General features: G+C 41.6%; 1 protein-coding gene across 1 annotated transcript in view; it reads right to left on the bottom strand.

The window, feature by feature from the left end:
* LOC122816730 overlaps window positions 1–20,983 on the bottom strand; it is a 2,226,031-nt gene that overhangs the window by 1,321,800 nt on the left and 883,248 nt on the right. The window contains exon 11 of the mRNA XM_044089722.1: window positions 1,196–1,351. Within this exon, the coding sequence (XP_043945657.1) occupies window positions 1,196–1,351 (156 nt within the window). The remainder of the gene's footprint in view (window positions 1–1,195; window positions 1,352–20,983) is intronic.

Below are 20,983 nucleotides of genomic sequence, written 5' to 3'. Positions count from 1 at the left end.
GCAGGTGTAAGGGTGATGTATGCCAAAGCCAAATTATTAATGTGAATGATCTTGCCATCACTATATGAATCAGATGTCAGCATTTCTGCACCAAGTTCAATTTCACACTGACAGTTTTTTGATTAGGAGATTTTGATGTACTTATCATGATGGCTGTCTTCAAGCATGCAAAGAACCTAAGAACATAAATTACTGCATCCAACTAGTTTATAGTTGAAGTACAGAAGTGTAGCTGGCTCAATCCACATAATTTGCCTTTACCATGAACCAGCAGCTCCCCACCTCCTCAGTTCTTCAAATGGAGAAAAAAAAAAAAAAAAAAACTAAAAAAATAACAACTCGGCTGCATTAAGCTGATCACTACATTGCAGTGATCTGCATATTACAGATCTTTAACCCCCCCAAGCAAAAAAAAAAAAAAAAAAAAGTTCCTTCTAGTGGCACACCAATCAGGTGGCCAAAACAACACTCCTCCAGCTCCCACATCCTGCCTAGCCATTCAGGTCCCATTTTTTGTGCCCTTCCCCTAAACCTCCTACATTTTATTAAAAAATAGCTTCTTATAAACTGCAGTTAACTGCCTGGTACAAAAGCAGCAAACAGTTGCTACACTTGCTACAGTGCTCAGTTTTTTTTTTTTTTTAAATGTAGCAAGCCGTTGCTACAGTTTAGACCACACATGGAGCGCTGTAGTGCTCAGGCTTGACTGCAAATGCAGTGTTGGCTTTTAGAGATTGGGATCAGCTGATTGAGTACCCCCCAACACTTTTCCACCCAGAGCAGTTGAACCTCTTGCCCCACCTTAGCTATGCTACTGAGCAAGTTTTAAACTCAATCAAAAGCTCATAATTGTGCTCCCAAATTGAGAGGACAAGTTTCAGATGCATGCATAATTTTTATAAATAAAATGTATTTTGAACTACAGTGAATGAATCAGCAAAACAGATCTCTATTGGTCATGCATCAATGCTGTGTTTTGTGTGCTCAGTTTGAGCCGTCCCATCATTTATACTGATCTTGTTTTCTGGAATGTAGAGTTTACTGCACCTATTCCATATAGAAACATGTACTGAATGCCTGTCTCCTGATCCTTTTTTTTTCATGTATGCACTTTAAATGAGGAACAATCTGGACACACTAACTCTTACAATACACTTCAAAAAACTTTTCAAGATGATGCACATGAAAGCCTTACTCATTCCTTGCCTCCATCCTTTCGACTCGAGCTTCTACAACAGTAATAGATTCCCAAAGCAGTTTCTTCTTCCCTTTGTTCTTCTGCTCTCCTGTAATGTTCTGGCCTTTCAAGACAGAGGTCAACAGGAGGTCATTCCAAGGAAGAACATTAAGGCTGGAAAAAAAAATTGTAAAATAAAATGTGGAAGAAGGAAAGCTTTTTTTGTGTTCCTCCACAATGGGAAGCAGACTTCACAAAATAAAGTATCACAGGTGCAGTAAAAGGTTACATTGCAACTTTTTTTTAAAGAATATGCAAGAATGCAGCATGATCTTTACTGAAAGGGGTGCCAGGCTTAGAACAGACACGCTAGTGACTGACATTTGTGTGTATACTGTATTTACAATCATGTGTGGTATAAAAGGAATTTTTTCTTCCCCCTAGATATAGTAATCTTGGATTTCATGCATTTAAGAAGCAGGGAGCCCCTCTACAAAACCTTTTTTGTACTGTTCACAAAACGGCTCCTAATTGGAAACTGTGTTCTCACCTAAAAGTCTCCACCACAAGACTCTTACCGCAGTTTTATTTATAGGGCATTGCATTGGAACATCTTGCACACTGAGTGAAAAAATGGCACCCCAGACAGATGTCACAAGTCCACTATGGATCAGTCCAACAGTACAAACAAGAGGACTTAAATGGCACATGCCAGATGGTAAATCACACAGCTCCCTAAGAAAAATGTAAGACCTGATGTTGTGGATCGAAATACTAGAAGAAAAAACTGAAGCAACTAAAACACAGTAGAAATCAAAAGCTACTGTTAAATTTCTAGAGCATGACTTCCCTTTGTAGGGGACTGAAGGGAAGGTGAAACCTCCCCATCATAACACCACACTACGGCACCTTATACATCAACTCTAAGATCTGGATATACAGCCCCTGACTTAGCAAATATTTGCCTACCCCCCCACCCTCATCTATACTTTCAGTTCCGCAACTCCGGGGATCATGTTTACAATCCCCAAGCAGACTATAACTTCACACTACCAATTGCACTTAACCTTGACCAATTTCACCAAATCATAATACTTGTATTAAGTGGAGGTCAGACTTCAACTTATAAAAAGAACATACCCAAACATATTTCGTAAGGGAGACCACTATAAATTTCATGCAGTCAGCTGACACTTGCTAAGTAAAAATCATTCCCTGCACACTTGCAAAAAAACAAAATGAAGAGTCAAAACAAGCATCAGAAAAGTACAGTTTTGTACCTACCATAAATGTAGATGTTCGAGTGCTAATACAGCTGCAGTCCAGGTTTCCCTCCCTCCTTCCCCTCTAGGGGTATTCTTTTATGGTGTATTTGCTTGCAACTACTGTTTTTTTATTAAATTGCATTGCTTTACTTCATAATTTTATGTATTGCCTTCCTTCTGGGGGCACCTGACATCTGGGGCAAGAAAAACTGAAGAACATGGCGTCGGCTGGTTCTTTTATACCCCTGTCGCACTGACGTCAGGGAAGAAGCGACGGCAACCGACGCCAGACCTAGACTTTGGAATTCGGCCGACCGAGGACCCGCCTGACAGCAGGAGAACCCATCTGTTATGACTGCAGCTGTATGCACGATGAACATCTGATGGGTTGCAGTTCTGACTTGGAGATTAAGAGCAAAATACAAAAAGCATTACAGCACATGAAATGAAAGCAATTTATGCACGTCTAAAGAACAAAATGAACAATGAACAAAATAAACAATATGTGAGGGATTCTATGACTTGTTCCAAGATGATTTAAGGGGAATTTACATTTTTAGGAATACTAGAAGCAACCACATGGGGAGGTGGGGTAAAGTTATCACTAAATTTGTCTGCTAATATATCAGCTATATCCTTCGGATCAGTGTCTGTGATATTATGGATATGTTTAGTGGTTTGTTGGACAATATTCCTTAATTTTCTGGCATAGCTGAAGACAGATTCACTTATATATAATGCTCTGTTAATTGATTTTCCTTTCTTGAGCTTGGCAAAGGCAATAAAGAGCTGATCGGATATTCTGTATTGCTTCATCGTGTCCAGGTAAAATCTCAGTCGTCTATGCAAATCTAAGTATTGAAAACTCCTCTCCCCTTTACTTTGTGGAGGAAAAACATGGAGGTGTATAGCCCGATTCAGAGAAGGTTCTTTAACTACTATTTGCGTAAAACAAGGGTTAGGTCTCAGGGTGTGATCCTACTCTTATGAAATGCAAGTGTGCATGACAGCCTGTAGATATGAAATTTTCCAATCCAAGGTCAGGGCAACCAAAGGACAGGCCTCAAGACTGTCATTTTACTAGAGGTGGAAGTAGTTGGCTCAATAGGAGGGGACATAAATTTGTCCAGCATAAAGCTCACAGGCCATGACTGCACAATGTCCTTCTTGGGAGGTCTTAAACAGAAACTCCATAAAAAACTGCTTCACTGGCAAATGGAAGTTCAGTAGGAGGATTGGTTTAGAGAAAGATGGGCAGAAATTAATGGAGGTTAACACAGGTCTGAGAGAGATAAGGACTACAGACACCTGTGATGAAACAGGGTCCTGTCTTCTATATAGTACCAATGAAAGAACCTTTTCCACATTGCAATGCAAGTCTTCCCAGAATTTGGTTAACTTGCTACCCTCTGCACCTACTGCATATTCCCTCTGGAAGGAATGAGGGTTAATTGAAGTCCACACTCTGTGGTGAATAGCTGACACACTGTTCTGACTCCAAGTCCACACGTTGAGGCAATAGGACTAGTTCTTACCTTATCAGACTCAAGAGACAGGAACAGCAATACTACTAAGACTAAAAGGGTACTTTCAGAAGAGTCTTGGTCTTTCCTCCCTGATCATTAGAAATCCCCTAGGGACCAAGGGTATAGAAGGGAAAGCATATGGAAACAGACCTGCCCTGAGTATGAAGAAAGCATCCACTACTCAAACCCCTGTTACTTGCATCCTGGAGCAACATTTGTTTAACTCTTTACTCTCTGACAAAAGCAAATAAGATCTACTTCTGGCACAGCACAATTGTAGATTATGTTCAAGAATGTCCATTTGTTGGGGTCCACTTGTATTCAACTCTCATGGTCTGCCAAAGCAATCTCTTGGGATGGGATACATAGTAACAGCCAGGGAAGAGGTAATATTCCATGGAGGAACTGGATCCCTGACTGGAGAACATAAAAGAAAGGTTCCTTTCAAAAAGGCTTTAGAGATCTTAAGGAAAGCAACTGCAGAATCTCTGTGGCCTAAGTGGAAGTTGGAGATAGTAGCTATTTGAACATTGATGATGGAATAACTGGAACCTTTGTCAAAAAGCTCAGACCAAAATTCTAAGATAAATGCACTGGGGGCCAAGAAAGGGTCCAAATATTTGGAAACTGCCAAAATAGAAAATCTCTTCCCTTTGCTATGGCATACCCTTTTTGTGACAGGTTTCTTATTAAGTGGCTATGTCCTTGACTACTGTTGCAGAAAGCTTGGCATCTCTGGCTATGGTCAAAACTGGAGAAACCATGTTTTTGGTTTCTTTGATGTTTGGTCTAGAGGAGGCAGTCCAGACAGTTGAGACAGAAGATCTGAATAATGATCAGACATCAATGGGGGCGTACTAGTAGAGGCCAAAGAAGAGCCATATTTGTCAGGGCTAGAAGGGAGCAATGATGATCACCCTGGTCTTGCACTGTCTGGCTTTCTGATGAATTTGTTTATTAGATGTTAGGGATGGAAAGCATTCAGGAGACCCTTGGCCCACGGAAGACCACAACATCCCTTGGTGATTAACCCTGTGGAGGGGTCAGGGTGAAGGCAGGTTCACTCCAGTGATGGAAGATCAATGTTGCCACTGTTGAGTTGAGGAACCACTCATGAGACACCAGGATAATCCTGCTCAATCTGTCTGCTAATACACTGGATTGACCCAGGACATGCATTGCTATCGGACAGTGGTGTGAAGGCATCGCCCACTGTCAAGTCCCTCATGGCTCTCGGCAAAGTGGATAGGAACAGGTTCATCCCTGTTTATGTAATGCTCCACTGTCATACTGTCTTGTGTGTATGGGTATCACACTCTTAGGGAAGAGATCTTGAAAGGCCTGCAAAGCTAGAAGGATGGCCCTCATCTCCAAGATGTTGATGTGTAGACTGATTTCTTTAGGCAACCATGCACCTTGGACCATCTCTCCTTTGAAGTGCCCCCTCCCCCGAAGGGAAGCATCTGTAGTTACTACCTCTACCAGTCAGTCCATGTGAAAGGGGCAACCTTTTACCATGGAAGATGATGTAATTCACCAGGCAATCTGTTGTTTGCAGATCTCAGTGAGTTGAACCTTTGCATATAATGAATGTATGGTCTGAAACCATTGTATTGCTAGGGTCCATTGGGGTACTCTCATATGGTGCCTGGCTACAGGAACCATCAGTATTGTACAAGCCATTTGTCCCAACAGTGATAGGATCAGTTTCACCAGGGGGGTGAAGGATGATAACACCCTGCTTTGGGGCAGGCTTGCAATCTTTAAGTTGGTATTGAGGTGGCATCAAATGACCTCTCTTGTGTTAGTGTAAGGGGGCATTTGGGAAAATTCACTTTTATCTCTAACTTCTGTAACTATTGCAGCATAAGCTCTGGATGGTATAACAGTAGATGCTTGGAGACAACAGTTAGGAGCTCATCGCCAAGATAGGGGAACACATGGATCCCTAGCAGACACAACTGCACTGTCATCACTCCTGTGATCTTGGTGAACACACTGGAGGCTATGGTGAGGCCAAATGGCACGACTCTGAATTGGTACTGATTGGCTCACAGCCAGAAATGGAAAAATCGTCTGAATTGCTTCTCTATCTTCACATGGTAGTACATGTCCTGGACATCTATTGAGTACATCCAATCATCCTTCCTCAGCAGATGCAATATGAACTGAAGAGTGACCATCTGGAATTTTGTTGGTTTCATGAAATGATTCAGGCGACTGAGATCCAAAACTGATTTAAATTCCCTCATCTTTTTCAGTGCTAAAAAGAGACTTGAGTAGACTCTGGATTCTAACTGGTCTTAAGGGACTGGTTGAATGACATTTTTTCTAGTAGCTTTGAAATTTCTACTGCTGCTGCTGGTTCCCCCTGTCTGGGTGGAACATCAGGAATGCGTCTCTTTTTTGAGGAAGAAGGGAAAAGGGGAATTCAGTAGCCTTAGGTGGTTATCTCTAGCACCAACAAATCTGTGGCCATATCTTGCCAGGCTTGAATGTGTAAAGACAAGTGCCCCCAAACTGCCTCCAGAGTGCAACAGTAGGTCAAGCATTCATGGGTGCTGGGAGGGCTTGTCTGAGAAAGGACTATGGAAGCCCTGATTGTGTGGACTGCCTCTACCCCTATGATGACAACCATTAGAGTCACCTCCACTTCTGCCATGACGAGGCCCATCTCCAATAGAGTCTTGCTAAGAGCTCTGAGAATTTTTGAACCACATTTTCTTTCCCATTCTCTGATTCTCAGAAAAGGATCTCTAAGGAGTGGAGAAACAGATTCCCACAGCAGAGACAGACTTACTGTCTTGCTGGCTCCTGATGAGTGTGTGTCTTTGGGTCCAGAAAAAATGAATCCATTAAAGGGCGGCATTGACAAAGGATGTCTTGAAACTGCATGAAGTCACAAAGACGCATCCAGGCAAGACTGGGTATGGTGGTAAAGGTGCCTGCTGCAGCGGTTGCCCCACCAGCTGCATTGCTACATGGGTGGTTGACTGTAGGGTAGATGACTGGGAGTCCACCACCTTCTGGACATCTGTGGGCAATACAACCAAAAAGTATTTGTAAATGTCCTTAGTCAAATACCTCTGAAATTTAGACACATGAACCAAATAATTAAACAATCTGAGAGCAAAAGTTGCTGATGCCTATGTTTGTTTCCCAAAAATATCCACTGCCCTGGACTCCCTTGTTAGGGTGATGAACAGAGAAACTTTATTCTGATGATTCCTTTTTTGTGACCACCACTATCACCACCGCAACTACTGGAGGACCTTTCCTGCAATGCTTTTTATTTTTGGGAGGCTCCATAGGCAAAATAAATGCCACACGGAATGCCACAAAACAATATTTTATTAAACCAACTGCTTTCGTTCCAAATTTACATGGAACTTCAGAGTTACATAATCATTCACTTCCTTCTTTTTAAATACCACCAATGGAGCCAAACACAATAAAATATTTAAAGAGAGACATCATAAGGTCAAAAAATACCAACAATGACCAAGCCTGAACTTAAGATGTTTTTACAGTACCTTTGAATTAATCTGTGGTAAATATATATCCAATACTACTGTTAAGGTTAAGGTTGTACTACACTTTTCAGGTAGTCTGTAGCTTTACTCAATGAAGACACTGAGACAGTTTTGCTGTTATGACATTCATTTACTGCACACGAGGCTGACATCTGGTTTAACAATGAAAGGTATATACATCAAAACGTACTTCAGCTTAGAATAATCAAAGTCAAAAGAAAAAGTCCCAATCGTTATAGTGTCTTTTCTGCCTACATCAGCAGTTTTGGAAATTTGCCAGAATAATATGTCTTTTCTCTCAAGCTGGACTGCTGACAGTTTGTTTTCCATATTTTAAACATTCTGTTGCTGAAGAATAACTCACTTCGTCCTTGGCCTATCTTGCGTATCATATTGACGAGACAAAGCTGCATACAAGAATTAGTCTTGACCTGCTTGTAGATAATAAATTTCACAAGCTGCACAGTTTAAAAGAGAGAAAATATTTTACTTCTGATTCTTATTAACAACGAATGCCAAGCTATATGTTTTTGCCAAATCAGTTAACTGCGTGCACTATACACACTGAAATGCAGAACATTTTACATTTTCAGAAAAAATCCACTGAAAACCATTTTAACCTGTTACTCTCACAATTCCCTCTTTTCATTTAAAAAGTGGAGACTGACTCTTCATTTTCAACTTCAGTTGTACACATTGAAACCTTTCCCAATTTATCTAGATTAACCATCATGATTTGTTGGATTCTATAAGTTTTCCGCAAATGGCAACTTAGGTAGCAATTCCAGATAGTTAATATGACTATAATGCCTAACACTACTAATACAGGATGTATCAACCAGTTTAACAGGTTTTTCCCTAACTTTGACCAACCAGTAAAGCTATCCCACCAGTTGTGAGCAGTGTCTTTGTTTTGGTCTTTTTAGCTAGAATAAGTAGTTTATTTTTTGCAGTGATGTTTAATGCCTCATAATACAGAATACTTTTGTTTTGCCAAATACTCTGAGAATCTTAGTATTGTTTATTATGTTTTTTAAATTATGCAAGGAAACAGATATATTGGGTAGCTGTATTAATTCATAATTCCAGTTTTTGGAAATATTTACTTATATGAGTTCAGTAAACACATAGCTCTTATTATTTCATTTAAGGAAATTAATGTGATAAACATCCTACAAAAGGTAATTTTAAATTATGACCTACAACTTGAGTTGTAACCAGACAAATATACTGAGAAGCCACTTTCATAAACATTTGAAAAGAAGAAAGCATAATAGTTTATTTACACAAATTAACAGAATGCTGCAGTAAGCATGGTTCATAGACAGGCGAATGCTGTCCACTAATTAATTAATTTACTTAATTTACATTTGTTGACCAGGAATGTCCGACTGGACGCAGGTCCATTTTCAGCAGAGGACCAGGGAGAAAAGCTCCACAAATAAAAATATTACAGACATAGTTACAGATGAAGAATCCTAGCAATTAAAATATTACAAACATAGTTACAGATGAAGAACATAGTGCATTCAGTAGATAACTAGCATCTGTTCCATCCACGAAGTCATAGCAGATACTAACAATTGTTACAATAAGAAGTTACTGCCATATAATAAGTAGATAGGCATGGAAGTATCAGAGCTTGCTGTAATCAAAGGTAGTTTGTGGGGTGGAAGAGAGATAGAAGGTAGACGGAGTGGGAGAAGTTAGAGAGGAGAGTTACAAGGGCATAGTCAGCATGTTTTTAGGTGCGCTTTAAGCAAAGCTTTGAAGTGGGTGCATGATGGTACAGAGGTTATTGTGGGGGGAAGGGTGTTCCATAATTTGGCTATAGCGCTGAAGAATAGTGCTTCTCCAGCAGTGTTATTGGCTCTAGTAACCTGTAATTGATTTTTGTTGCTGGATCATAGTGGCCTGGTGGTGAGATAGGGTTGGAGTAGATACTGGAGGGATGGGACCTTTAGAGGATGGTTTACCAGTTTGTGGGCGAGTGCGAGTTGATACCATTGAAGGAGGTGAGGAAGTTCTAGCCAGCCTAGTTCAGTAAGTGCGAGACAGTGGTGACTGTGGTAGGATGTCACGGTGGCAAATTTGTCGACTTTGTTGTGGCAGGTCTCGAGTTTACTTAGATCGCATTGCCTTAGGTTGGTATATATTGGAGAGGCATAAAGTAGGGTGGAGATAAGGTGCGAATTTGCAACTGAAATCTTACCTGTTTGGTGAAGAGCTGCTTATTTCTGTATATGGCTCCTATTTTTTTGTGGACTTTTCTTATGGTCATGGATATGTGAATGTCAAATTTGAGATTGTCTATTTCAACTTCTAGCAATTTGGTGTGATCTGCTGGGTGGATAGTGGTGTAGTCTTTTGCTGTGATGTTAAAGTGAGAGTTGTTCTGAGTATGTTTGGAGGGTTTGAAGATGAGGAGTTTAGTTTTGTTTGGGTTGAGTATTAACTGGGCATCTGATAGCCAAGTTTCAACAGAGGAAAAGGCATCCTGTGTGATCTTTTGCAGTTCGGGTAGGGACTGGGCTGAGCAGATGATGGTTGAGTCATCTGCATATTGTATGAGTGTGCCATATTTGGTGACAGAGGCAAGATTATTGGTGAAAATAGAGAAGAGTAGGGATCCAAGGATGGATCATTGGGGAACACCAATAGAGACAGGTAGTTGGGAAGATATGTCATTTTGCCATACAACAAATTGCTGGCGGTCAGACAGGTAACTCTGAAACCAGTCAGTGACTGACTGACAGAAGGATAAGTTATTGAGTACAGAGATGAGTTGTTTGTGTGGGACCATGTCAAATGCTTTAGATAGGTCTAGGAAAGTAGCAGAGGAGAGATGGCCATTGTTTTTATGGTGAAGGACAGTGTTAGTAAAAGAGAGTAAGGCAAAGGTGGTGCTATGGTTTGGTCGGAAACCATGTTGAGTATTAGAAAGGAGGTTGTTAGTAAGGAGGTAGTTTGAGATTTGAGAGTGAATGCATCTCTCTAGTATTTTGGAGAGTGGAGATAGAATCTCTATGGGGTGGTAGTTGGTTAGTTCTGTGGAGGGGCCACCTTTGTGAAGGGGAATTATGTGTGATATTTTCCATAGTGAAAGGACATAACATTCTGACAGAGATCGGTTAATCAAGATTGATACTGGGTAGGCTAGGGCGTCAGCTGCAATTTGTAGGAATTCACTCGGGAGGTTGTCAACTGCTAATTTTGTGGGTTTAAGTTTAGTTTAGAGTTTTCTTATGTTGGAGGTAGGAATGGGAGAAAATGAGAAGAGTGTGGGGAGATTACTGGGTGAAAGTAATGGAGGAGGGGGGGTTGTGTTGTCTAGCTAGTGATAGTATGGTTTGTGTGAGGTGTGTGTTGAATGAGGTAGCAATATTTTCGGAGGAGTGAGGAATGTTAGGTGAAGGGGTATTGATTTTACCTGGGTGAAGGATGGAGTTTATGGAGGTCCAGAATTGTTTGGGGTTGTGTTGGGAAGAGTTGAAGGTAGATTGATGGTATTGGAGTTTGTCCTGCTTTATTAGCTTTTTGACTCTATTGCGTAGTTCTAGGAATTTCTATCTAGCTGAGGGGTTTTTGGTTTTGCGCCAGTGTTACCAGGCTTGTTACCAGGCTTTATCTTGGTTTTTCATTTCTGACCTAATGGTTTTCTGTAGCCATGGGGAGGGTTGGGCTTTGGTTCTGGTAAGTCCTATGGGGGCGTGGTTATTTAGGATGCTTAGGAAGGTAGTACTGAAAAATTGGACGGCATCATCTAGGCTGAGGTAATTTAGAGGGTGCCAGTTACATTCTTTGAAGGATGAGATGAATGTGATTGAGTTAAAGTGTAGTTTTTTATGTATTTGACGGTAGATGACAAGTTTAACTTGATATAGGTGTTTTTGAGTAGGAATGTTGAAGAATGATCACTGAGGCTATCTGATAGGCAGCCTGCTATATAGGACTGAGGAATCTTGCTGACTAGTATCCAATCCAGGGTAGTGTGCTTGTTGGAGTTTTTATTTATTCTGGTTGGTGACTGGACTAGTTGGGTGTAGCCATGAAGGTTTAGATGATAGGTTGGATGGTTGCCGCAACAGGATTGCCAATCAATATTGAAGTCACCTAAAATTCTGGTCTCTTGGGGGAGATCGTGGGTAGTCCAGCTGAGGAGGTTTCAATATGAGTCTAATTTAGTTCAGTTCGAGTCTGTGTACAATACTTAATTTTATGTGTTTTTCCTCTTATATCTATATAATTACTTTTAAATTGTGGCATCCAATACTCATACCCTTTTGGTATGAGAAATATCACGGGTAACACTGTAAATTGACACAATAGTGGGATATCTTTACTGGTTGGTCAAAATCAATGAAAAACCTGTTAAATATATATACATTTAAATATTTTATTTTATTATAAGACTCAAAAAAATTAATACAAAATTGATAAAAAAGAAGTTACGTACTCACCATAACATTCCATGTATGTTGTCCATCTCACTTTCATTCTTAACTGGTTGGTTTGGAACTGATCCTCGGATCTGATTCAGCCTTATACAAAAGCTCGAGATATTCTACTAGCTTGTGGCTGAAACCCTATCCAATCATACCCTGGGAAAGCTCCCCAGATCTCGTTTGCTGATATAACAAAAGGTACCAAATAAACTATTGAGTGCCTTATAGAGTAATCAAGAAGGTCAGAGAACGTTAATCACAAATTGTATCCGCTCGGTCTTCCAGGAGCCAAAGGCTGGGGGAAGGAAGGTGGGATGTAAGCATGAAGGCGAGATGGACAACACACACAGAACGTTATGGTGAGTACATAACTTCTTTATGTGATGTTGTCCTATCTCGCCTTCATTCTTAACTGGTTGGGGCAGCGTCCCTAGTACCATCTTTCTTGGGTGGCTCAAGGGAGAATGTTCTTCAGAACAGTGGATCCAAAAGAGGCCCCATTCCTGAAAGCCAAATCCACTTTGCGATGAGTGATAAAGGTATGAGGATTTGCCCATGTTGCTGCAGCACAAATGGTATCAATTGATAGTCTGGCCCGAAAGGCTGAAGAGGTTGCTATGGCTCTTGTAGAATGACCTTTTACTTTATGGGAGAGTTCTTTATTTTGAGATTGCTAAGTAAAGGTAATATAATCTGATAGCCATTTCGAAAGTCTGACTTTAGAAACAGGAGCACCTTTCTTAGAGTCTGAAAATGATACAAATAATTGGTCAGATTTTCTGAGGTCCACTGCTCTATGTAAGTAGAAACGTAATAGTCTATGTACATCTAGTTGGTGTAGCATATATTCTGCCTTGTTGCCATAGCTGGGGGAAAAAAATGGCAGTTCTGCGGATTGGTTCAATTTAGATTACGAACATACTTTGGGTAGAAAGGGTGGGTATGTTTGTAGGGATACTCTTTGTGGAAAAATGTGGGGGGCTTTATAGACAATGCTTGTAGCTCTGAAACTCTTCTAGCAGAAGTAATGGGTATCAAAAAAATCATCTTCAAAGTCAAATACTTGAGATCACAGGATGATGCAGGTTCAAATGGGGGAAGAATCAAACGGGATAAGATAAAACTTGGGTCCAATGGTGCTGGAGAGGCTTTATTGGGTGGTCTTAATAAAATAGTAACTTTAAGAAATGCCTTGCAAAGTCTGTGGGACATCACACTGGGGCCTGTTTCACCTAGATGGAAATTTGATATCGTTGCTAACTGAACCCAAATAGTAGCTGTAGCTGCATCTTCACGAAATAGCTTTGCTAAAAATTCAAGAATGGAAGCTACTGGGGCAGAGAAGGGGTCTACGAGATTATTCATGGCCCATGATGTAAAACTTTTCCATTTGCTCATATATAACTTTCTCATTGAAGTCTTACGAGTTGAGATCAAGATATGCTTCACTGATGGAGAAAGATTAGAGAGCCTGGCTATATTTGGAATCTGAGCAACCCAGCTGTCAATTTGAGGGTCTGAAGGCAGAGGTGGAGCCTCCATGATGCATGAGTCAGGAGGTCTGGAAATGGGTCCAGAATCCATGGATCCTCCTGGAGATGAGGCCAAAGGAAGGGGAACCAGATTTGATGACGCCAGTCTGGGGCGACGAGTATCAAATTCCTTCCCAAGATACTGGCTTTCTGAAGAACTTTGGGTATCAACAGAAATGGAGGAAAGGTGTAGAGGAGACCCAAGGGCCAGTCATGTACAAGTGCATCCCTTGGTGACTCCCCAGAGGGGGGATAAGGGCAAGATAGCTGCTACAAAAAAGTCGTAGCAAGGCTGGCCCCATTTGTGGAAAATCTTTTCCGCTATTTCTTCTTTTAGGGACCAATCATGAGGCATCAGAATTCCTCTGCTGAGTTTGTCTGCTATCACCTTGGATTTCCCCGCAATGTGCATTGCTATCAGAAAGTGTTGGGAGGAGGTCACCCATTGCCATACTCTCAGGGTCTCCCGACAAAGAGGATAAGACTTGGTTCCGTCTTGTTTACGTACCACACAACGGCTATATTGTCTGTTTGTATTACAACATTTCCTAGCAGAAGAGAGTTTTAGAATGCCTGCAATGCTAAAAGCACCGTTCTCTAAGACACTGATGTGCAAACGGGCCTTGTGATCCTGCCAAGTGCCTTGGAATGCCCCCCCCCCCCCAATCTGGGAAGTGTCCGTGGTCACTGTAGCTAAAAGGCTGTAGAAGAACAAAGGGTCGACCTAATGATACACAAGTGGAGTGAAGCCACCAACGAAGGTCTTCCTTGCAAGATTCTGTTATAATTTGGTGCGACATGGGTAATTCCTGCATGGACCACTGAGTGAACAGTAGCCACTGCAGAATTCTCATATGCAGTTGTGCTAATGGAATCATGTTTATTGCTGCTGCCATGATTCCCAAGAATTTTAGGACTGTTTTTGCTTGAACATTTTTTGTGGAAAGTAGGTTTATGACCTAATATTGTAGGACTTGAACTCTTCCGGGGAGAAGTTTTGCCATCATCTTTGTTGTATCTAGATCTGCTACTATAAAAACAATACAATGAAATGGCAACAAGGCAGATTCTTCATATCTTATTGTAATTACAAGGTGAGAACAGAGCTGCAAGGTGGTGTCTCGCTTTTGTTAGTAGATGCTCTGTGGTGGTGGTAAGGAGCCAGTTGTATAGGTATAGAAACACTATGAATCCTAGGCGTCTCAAGTGAGCCGTGGCTACTGCCATACACATGGTGAACACTCTGGGGGTTGTAGCAAGACCAAAGGGCAGAGCTCGAAAGGGAGTATCGACTACAGTGTTACCATCCGGAAATTTGACTTTCTTACTGATTTGTTTAATTTGCTGAGATCCAGGATGGGTCTCTAGTCCCCTGTTTTCTTTGGAACTAAAAAGAATTCTGAGTAAGTTCCGGATCCTATTTGATCTGTGGGGACTGTCTAGATGACTCTCTCTTCTAGCAAATTTTGTGTTTCTAGAGTTGCCTGCTCCCTTTGACTGGGTGGAACGTCTGGAATGTTTTTTATGTTTGGGATGGGGAAAGAAAAGTCTATCGATTAACCACTAAATGCAATGCTTTGTACCCACTATAATTTTAGCCAGGCTTCTGGATACCAACACAAGCGACCCTTGACTGCCTCCATAGTTGGACAGACAGGCCTCCTTTCAGGAGAGCTGAAAGGGCTTACCAAGAAAAGATTGCCTGTCGCCCTGATTTTGCAGACCCCCTCTGCTGCTTGAACGGCATCTTCCATTACTGCTTCCCCATCTGCCCCTGGGGGAAGAATCACCACGTGTGTCCTGGAAAACTCTCTGGGATTTTTGGAACCACATTTTTCCTCCTTTCTGACGTTTTGGATAAGGTCTAGAAGGTAGGGAAAATGGGCTCCTACAGCAGAGAGTTTCTTCTACTTGTTCACACCTGGTTAGTGTCTTTCACTTTTGGCCCAAACAGGGACAAGCCATCAATAGGGGTGTTCACAAAGGAAGATTTAAAGGGCTTTCATAAAGTCACACAAGCGTATCCAGGAATGTCTCCTTAGGGAAATTCCTGAAGCCGCTACCCTGATCACTCCATCTGCTACATAAGAAATGAGCCTCAATGAGGAGTTGGCCACAGGTTAAGGTGGAGAGCTGACAGGAAACCTTGGTTGATACCCCTTCAGCTACTGAACCTTGGGGAGTATCTCCAAGCTCTTTCAGAAGATCTCTCTGAAGCCTAGTAAAGTGAGTCAGAAAATTCAGCAATCTGAGCGCAAAAGTCGCTGAAGAGAAGATGTGCTTTCCATATCTGTCCATTGTACAAAACTCTGCTCGGCAGATGGACAGAAAAGGACATCTCTGAAAGTTCCTTTTCAGTGGCTGCCACTGCCACCACCATAGCGTCTACTGGGACACCCTTGGTAAGAAATTATTTGTCTGAAGGTGCGGTGATGAATTTGTTTGGCCTCCGAGGAACAGGTTCCACTGAGTCTGGAGACTCGCACTCCAACGACTAACTAAATGCATCAGCTCGATGGGCAGAGACACCTATGTGGCGGAAGGGTGAGATCCAAAAGCCTTCAGGTAATACAGACTCCTCCTCAGAAGGGAGGATGAGCTTCCAGCTGCCTCGATGTTTTATTATTTCCAGGATGTCTGAAAGGAGACATCCTCAGAGGGCGACTGTGGGGACCCTTCTGAATCATCAAGGTCTGTCTCTGAAGTGATGGACTCCTCTGGGGAACCTAGATGCTTCCTCTTACAGAGTCTCTTTCGAGGGACATTTTCAGAAGGGTATTCTGGAAAGGTTTCAGAAGAGAGGGGGTCACCCGATGGGTCATCCTGAGGCCTTGGGTCTCTGTGGATGCAGTGATACTGAGACAGACACCGGTGCCTTGGGGGAAGAATGTCCCGACCCGAGAGTGGACCTGTCTGTGGAGACAGCACTCTCCTCATTACCTTGAAAGCCCCCCACCCCTGGTCCGAGGAGACTTCTGGTTTCAAAGAACCAGGGGGAATCCCTGGAACCAAGGGGGTTGGCTCCGCGGCTGAGGTAGGAGCCAACCTTACTCACGCCGACACCCCAAGAGGCAAGTTCAGATTCAACAACTGTCTAATCCGACTGTCCCAGCCGGACCAGAATGGAGGGCGTCTGCTCCTAGACTCCTACTCCTCGAGTTTGGATGGAACTCCAATGGTTCCACTATGATCAGTTTTGGACATTCTGGCTCCGAGGTCTTAGATCGGATTGGAGGAGGAATAGACTGTGACAGTGTAGGTTTGGTCATTTCCGAAGCCCTAGAATCTTTGGAAGACATGACTAACAGCAATTACAACAGGAAAAAAACAGCTAACAACTCTAAGGGAAAACCAGAGAAAAAGAGTAAGTACACAAAAACACTACTACTACTAATTTAAACACAACTTTTTTTTTTTTTAAACAGCGATCAGCCAAACGCACAGAAAAAAGGCTAACTAAAATGGACAGAGGCAGCTCTCTAACTTAAGTGAGCTAGCCCTGAGTATTTAGAGAGGAAAACCAAAGGGGAAAGCCCTTCAATTTACATGAACTAAGGCAGTTCTCTAACTTAAATGAACAACCTATTCCTACAGGAAAGAAAAACCCTCTAACTAAAATTTAACACCGGCATAGGGAAAGAAAGGCCTAATGGAAATAACGTTGGCCAACAGCAAAAACAGCAGCAGAAAAAGAGTGGAACACAGACAATTTACTTAATAACAATTAACTGGAATAACAGTATTGAAAAGAGTAACCATTTTCAAATATAAGGCAGAAAAAGAACTACTTAGCCAAATCCAGCATGAAGAGCACCCAATCTTGTTTAGCAGCAAACAAGATCTGGGGAGCTTTCCTAGGGCATATGGGATAGGGTTTCAGCTAGTAGAAGACCTCGAGCTTTTGTATAAGGCCGAGTTGGAATAGAGGATCGGTTCCGAACCCAGCCACTTAAGAATGAAGGTATCAGATTAATAGTTTCCCAGAACTAAAAAAAACAAACTTGTACATACAATATTAATTCAATAAACCACTGATTTAATGAAAATAATAAACATTCAGCTTTTGCTTTTAAAACACATTTGATAGAAATTAAATCATTAATCCCTAGTGAAACACCAGCATTCAGCAACAACTGCCAACAAAGGTCTCTCTGTTCCACCAGTAATTCTCAGTCACCATCCCTAGTGGGGTGAACTACCTTTTCAAGTACAATAAAAGCAATTTTCTAAATCCCTTGCATTGAACAGAATGCTTATACAAAGCATTACAATTCTTCTTCTTGTGAATAGCATAAATATGTTGATATATTCCTGTTTTTAAAGGGCCAACCGTCTTCCCAAAATAAAATGCTGGGCAACAACAAAAAGCAATACATGCACCACCTTTGGTGTTACAACCATAGTTGCCTTTTACTGAAATTAATTTAGAATATCGGGGAACAGAAAAGGGTCCCACCCCAAAAAATAAATCCGCATTGTTTGCATGCTCCACAACTTGTCATGCCTATATTTTTGTGGAAACATCATCTTTGACATAATTCCTTTACAAAATAGTTTTCATATTTCTACCGTTCTTGCACACATATCTAGGTTGTTGTCCTACTTGGTCCAATAAACCAAATGTGCCAAAAACAGTATTCCAATGGGTATTAATCACTTTTTTAGTAAATAGATTTTCCTCTTATACTCCAAAAAACGTGCCTATGATAAGTTCTCACTATTGCTGTGGGGATTACTTTACCTGTCATATTATTAGATTGGCGCAAAAGGGGACCATATCTTGTTCTCTGCTCTATCACTCAGTTACTTAATTCCTTCAAAATAACAGCTGGATACCCCGCAATTCTTAAATAAATCACACAATTTAGTGGATTCAACTTTGGAAGTGCAACTGTCCGATAAGTCTACTTACCCTGATCAGTTGCCCTTTCACCATTTTTTTTTTTTTTTGCCACAACAGGCGTTGGAAAAAGCATCTCCTTCTATACTTGACTCGTATCTATTAATAGCAAAGTTATTTACTGTAATGTCCAAAAACTTGATGGAATTGTTATTCCATTGATGTGTAAACCCCAAGAAATTAGCAGAATGGTTAATAAAATCAATAAAAGGTTTTAAGTCCTCAGCACTAGTCCAGGTACCTCAACTATATCTCAACCATAGAAAAAATGGAGAATTCAAAATTGTAGTGGGTTCCAGTACCACAAAACCATGATAGTAAAAACGGGCTGACGCTGCCCCCACAGCTACACCCTAAAGTTGTTTAATCACCTTTGTAATAAAACAAAGTCATTAGAGTAAGTACTATTTTCCATGCATTGAAATATATTTATTCAAAATTGTCTCATTCGGTACCTGTGACGATAGCTTCAAAGAAACATTACAAACCTTGATGTGTGGTGTCATTAAAAATAAGTCTTTAATGTCAATGATAAATAAACCATCGAGTGAAAGGGTACACTTGGCTAATGTTTCCAAAAATGCCAAAAAATCTTTTAAAATATTTTTTTTGTTAGCTAAAAAAGTTTTAAGTTTAAAGTCAACATATTTGGCAGTGGATCAGTCTTAGAATCCCGCTACGAAGCCTGGGTTCATAGGTAAGTACTAGGCTATCTACCCAAGGGCAATTATAATTCGCCACCCCCCTTAGATTAGTTCCCTGTGCCTCTGTCCAGCAGAGCCACTGCAGTGATCCCCGGGGTAAATTTTCTGTTTCCCATCCACCCGTCAAGGTTTCTCTTGAGTGTTAGTGAGAGGATCTGCCTGATGTATATTGGAATCCTGTTCCAAAGCATGGAAAGTCTCTGGGACAGGAATCTATCCCTCCAGCATGTCCTAATTATCGCTGTGGTGAGGTTTATCTCTCAGAGTGTGTGGCTCTCCGGGATTTGTTTTTTTTTTAGGTGGAGCATGTCCTTCAGTTCTGGCTTGGACATGGCCTTGTATGTCAGGCAGAGATCACCTCTGAGTAAACGGTATGCAACCGAGTACAGCTGGAGTTTCTTGAGTCGGGCTGCATAGGGCATTTGTTTGAGGCCAGTAATCCTCTTGGTGAGGTACTTTTGTGGTCTTTCTAGCTGCTGCAGGTGTCTTAGGTACATCCCAAATGGGGCTTTGTAGTCTATGATGGGTCTAATGAGTGAGGAGTAGAGAGGCACAATAACCTCTTTTGTTCTAGATGCAAACCTTTTTGTGATTAGGTGGGCTACATAGAAGTATTTTCGAATCACCTTGGCAATATGATTATCAAAGGAGAGATTACTATCTACTTGGGTCCCCAGATCCCTTATTACATTTTCTGTATTTAGGGGACTACCACCTATGTGGTAGTTCGCGGGTACTTTATTTTTTCCAAAGGGGATGACTATGCACTTTTTGGCATTTAGCTTGAGGCCATGATTTTGACACCAGGTATCCGTCTCAGTAAGACCCTTCTGGAGGGTGTCTGTATCAGCCGGAGAATCAATTATGGCCCCTAGTTTGCAGTCGTCTGTGAACCTGATCAGCCATAGTCGTCCTATGCTTGCCTGTACCTCTGAGAAGTATACCTCTGAGAAGTATATACAGAACAGGAGGAGTCCTAGGACTGAGCCATGGGGAATGTCACTTGTAACCGGTTTAGAGTCGGAAGTACAGCCTGCAACTCTCTCCATGTGGGTTCTATCCATGAGCCAGTTGGCAACCTATCTCGTGATGTAGGGGTTTATGTTCAAGCTGGTGAGCTTGTCTATAATACTAGAATGGGGAATGGTGTCAAAAGCCTTTGCGATGTCTAGGTAGGCTGTGTGGACCCTCCTTTCCCTCATCTAATGTCTTGGTAACTGTCTCAAAGAAGTCCACCAGGTTTAGGAGGCATGATCTGCCCTTAAAGCCAAACTGGGTAGGGTCCAAGGTTTGGAGGTTCCCAATGTCTCTGTTAACGAGTTCCATGATGATGCGCTCCATAGCCTTGCAGACCAGGCTAGTTAGGCTTATAGGACAATAGTTCCCAGGGTCCGTTGTGGCTCCACCTTTGTGGAGTGGGATAACTGTTGCTGTGCGCCACTCTGTGGGTACGTAGCCTGTAGAGAGGCTGAGTTTGAACAGTGTGTTTAGGTGAGGGGTTAGTTCATTTTGGAGTTCTTGTAATACACAGCCTGGGACACCGTCCAGCCCCACTGAAGCTGTGTTTTTGGCTTTTGATAGGGCTGTTTTAACGGGTCTATATTATATCAGCGAACGCTGATTGATCGACCTTATATAAGCGAAAGCTTACAATCTCGAACTGTCAGATCAGCGTTTTTTTTTCCTAGGGGGAAAACAAAAAAAAAAAAAATCGCTGATCCAAAACACATACACACAACACAAGCACACCAAACAAACAGAAATCCACACACATACACCTAAAATCTGACACCTAACCCTACACTAAACTATGCACACACCACTAACTATCCACTTACCTTAACCCAAACCCTAAGGTCCGTCACTATCGCACACTTACCTCATCCGCTCCCTAACCCTAA

The sequence above is a fragment of the Protopterus annectens genome, chromosome 12.part0, assembly GCF_019279795.1.
Source record: "Protopterus annectens isolate FY-2018-M chromosome 12.part0, PAN1.0, whole genome shotgun sequence".
NCBI classification, from domain to species: Eukaryota; Metazoa; Chordata; order Ceratodontiformes; family Protopteridae; genus Protopterus; species Protopterus annectens.
Note: the sequence above shows the minus strand (reverse complement) of the source record. Positions and strands in the feature narration are given on the sequence as shown.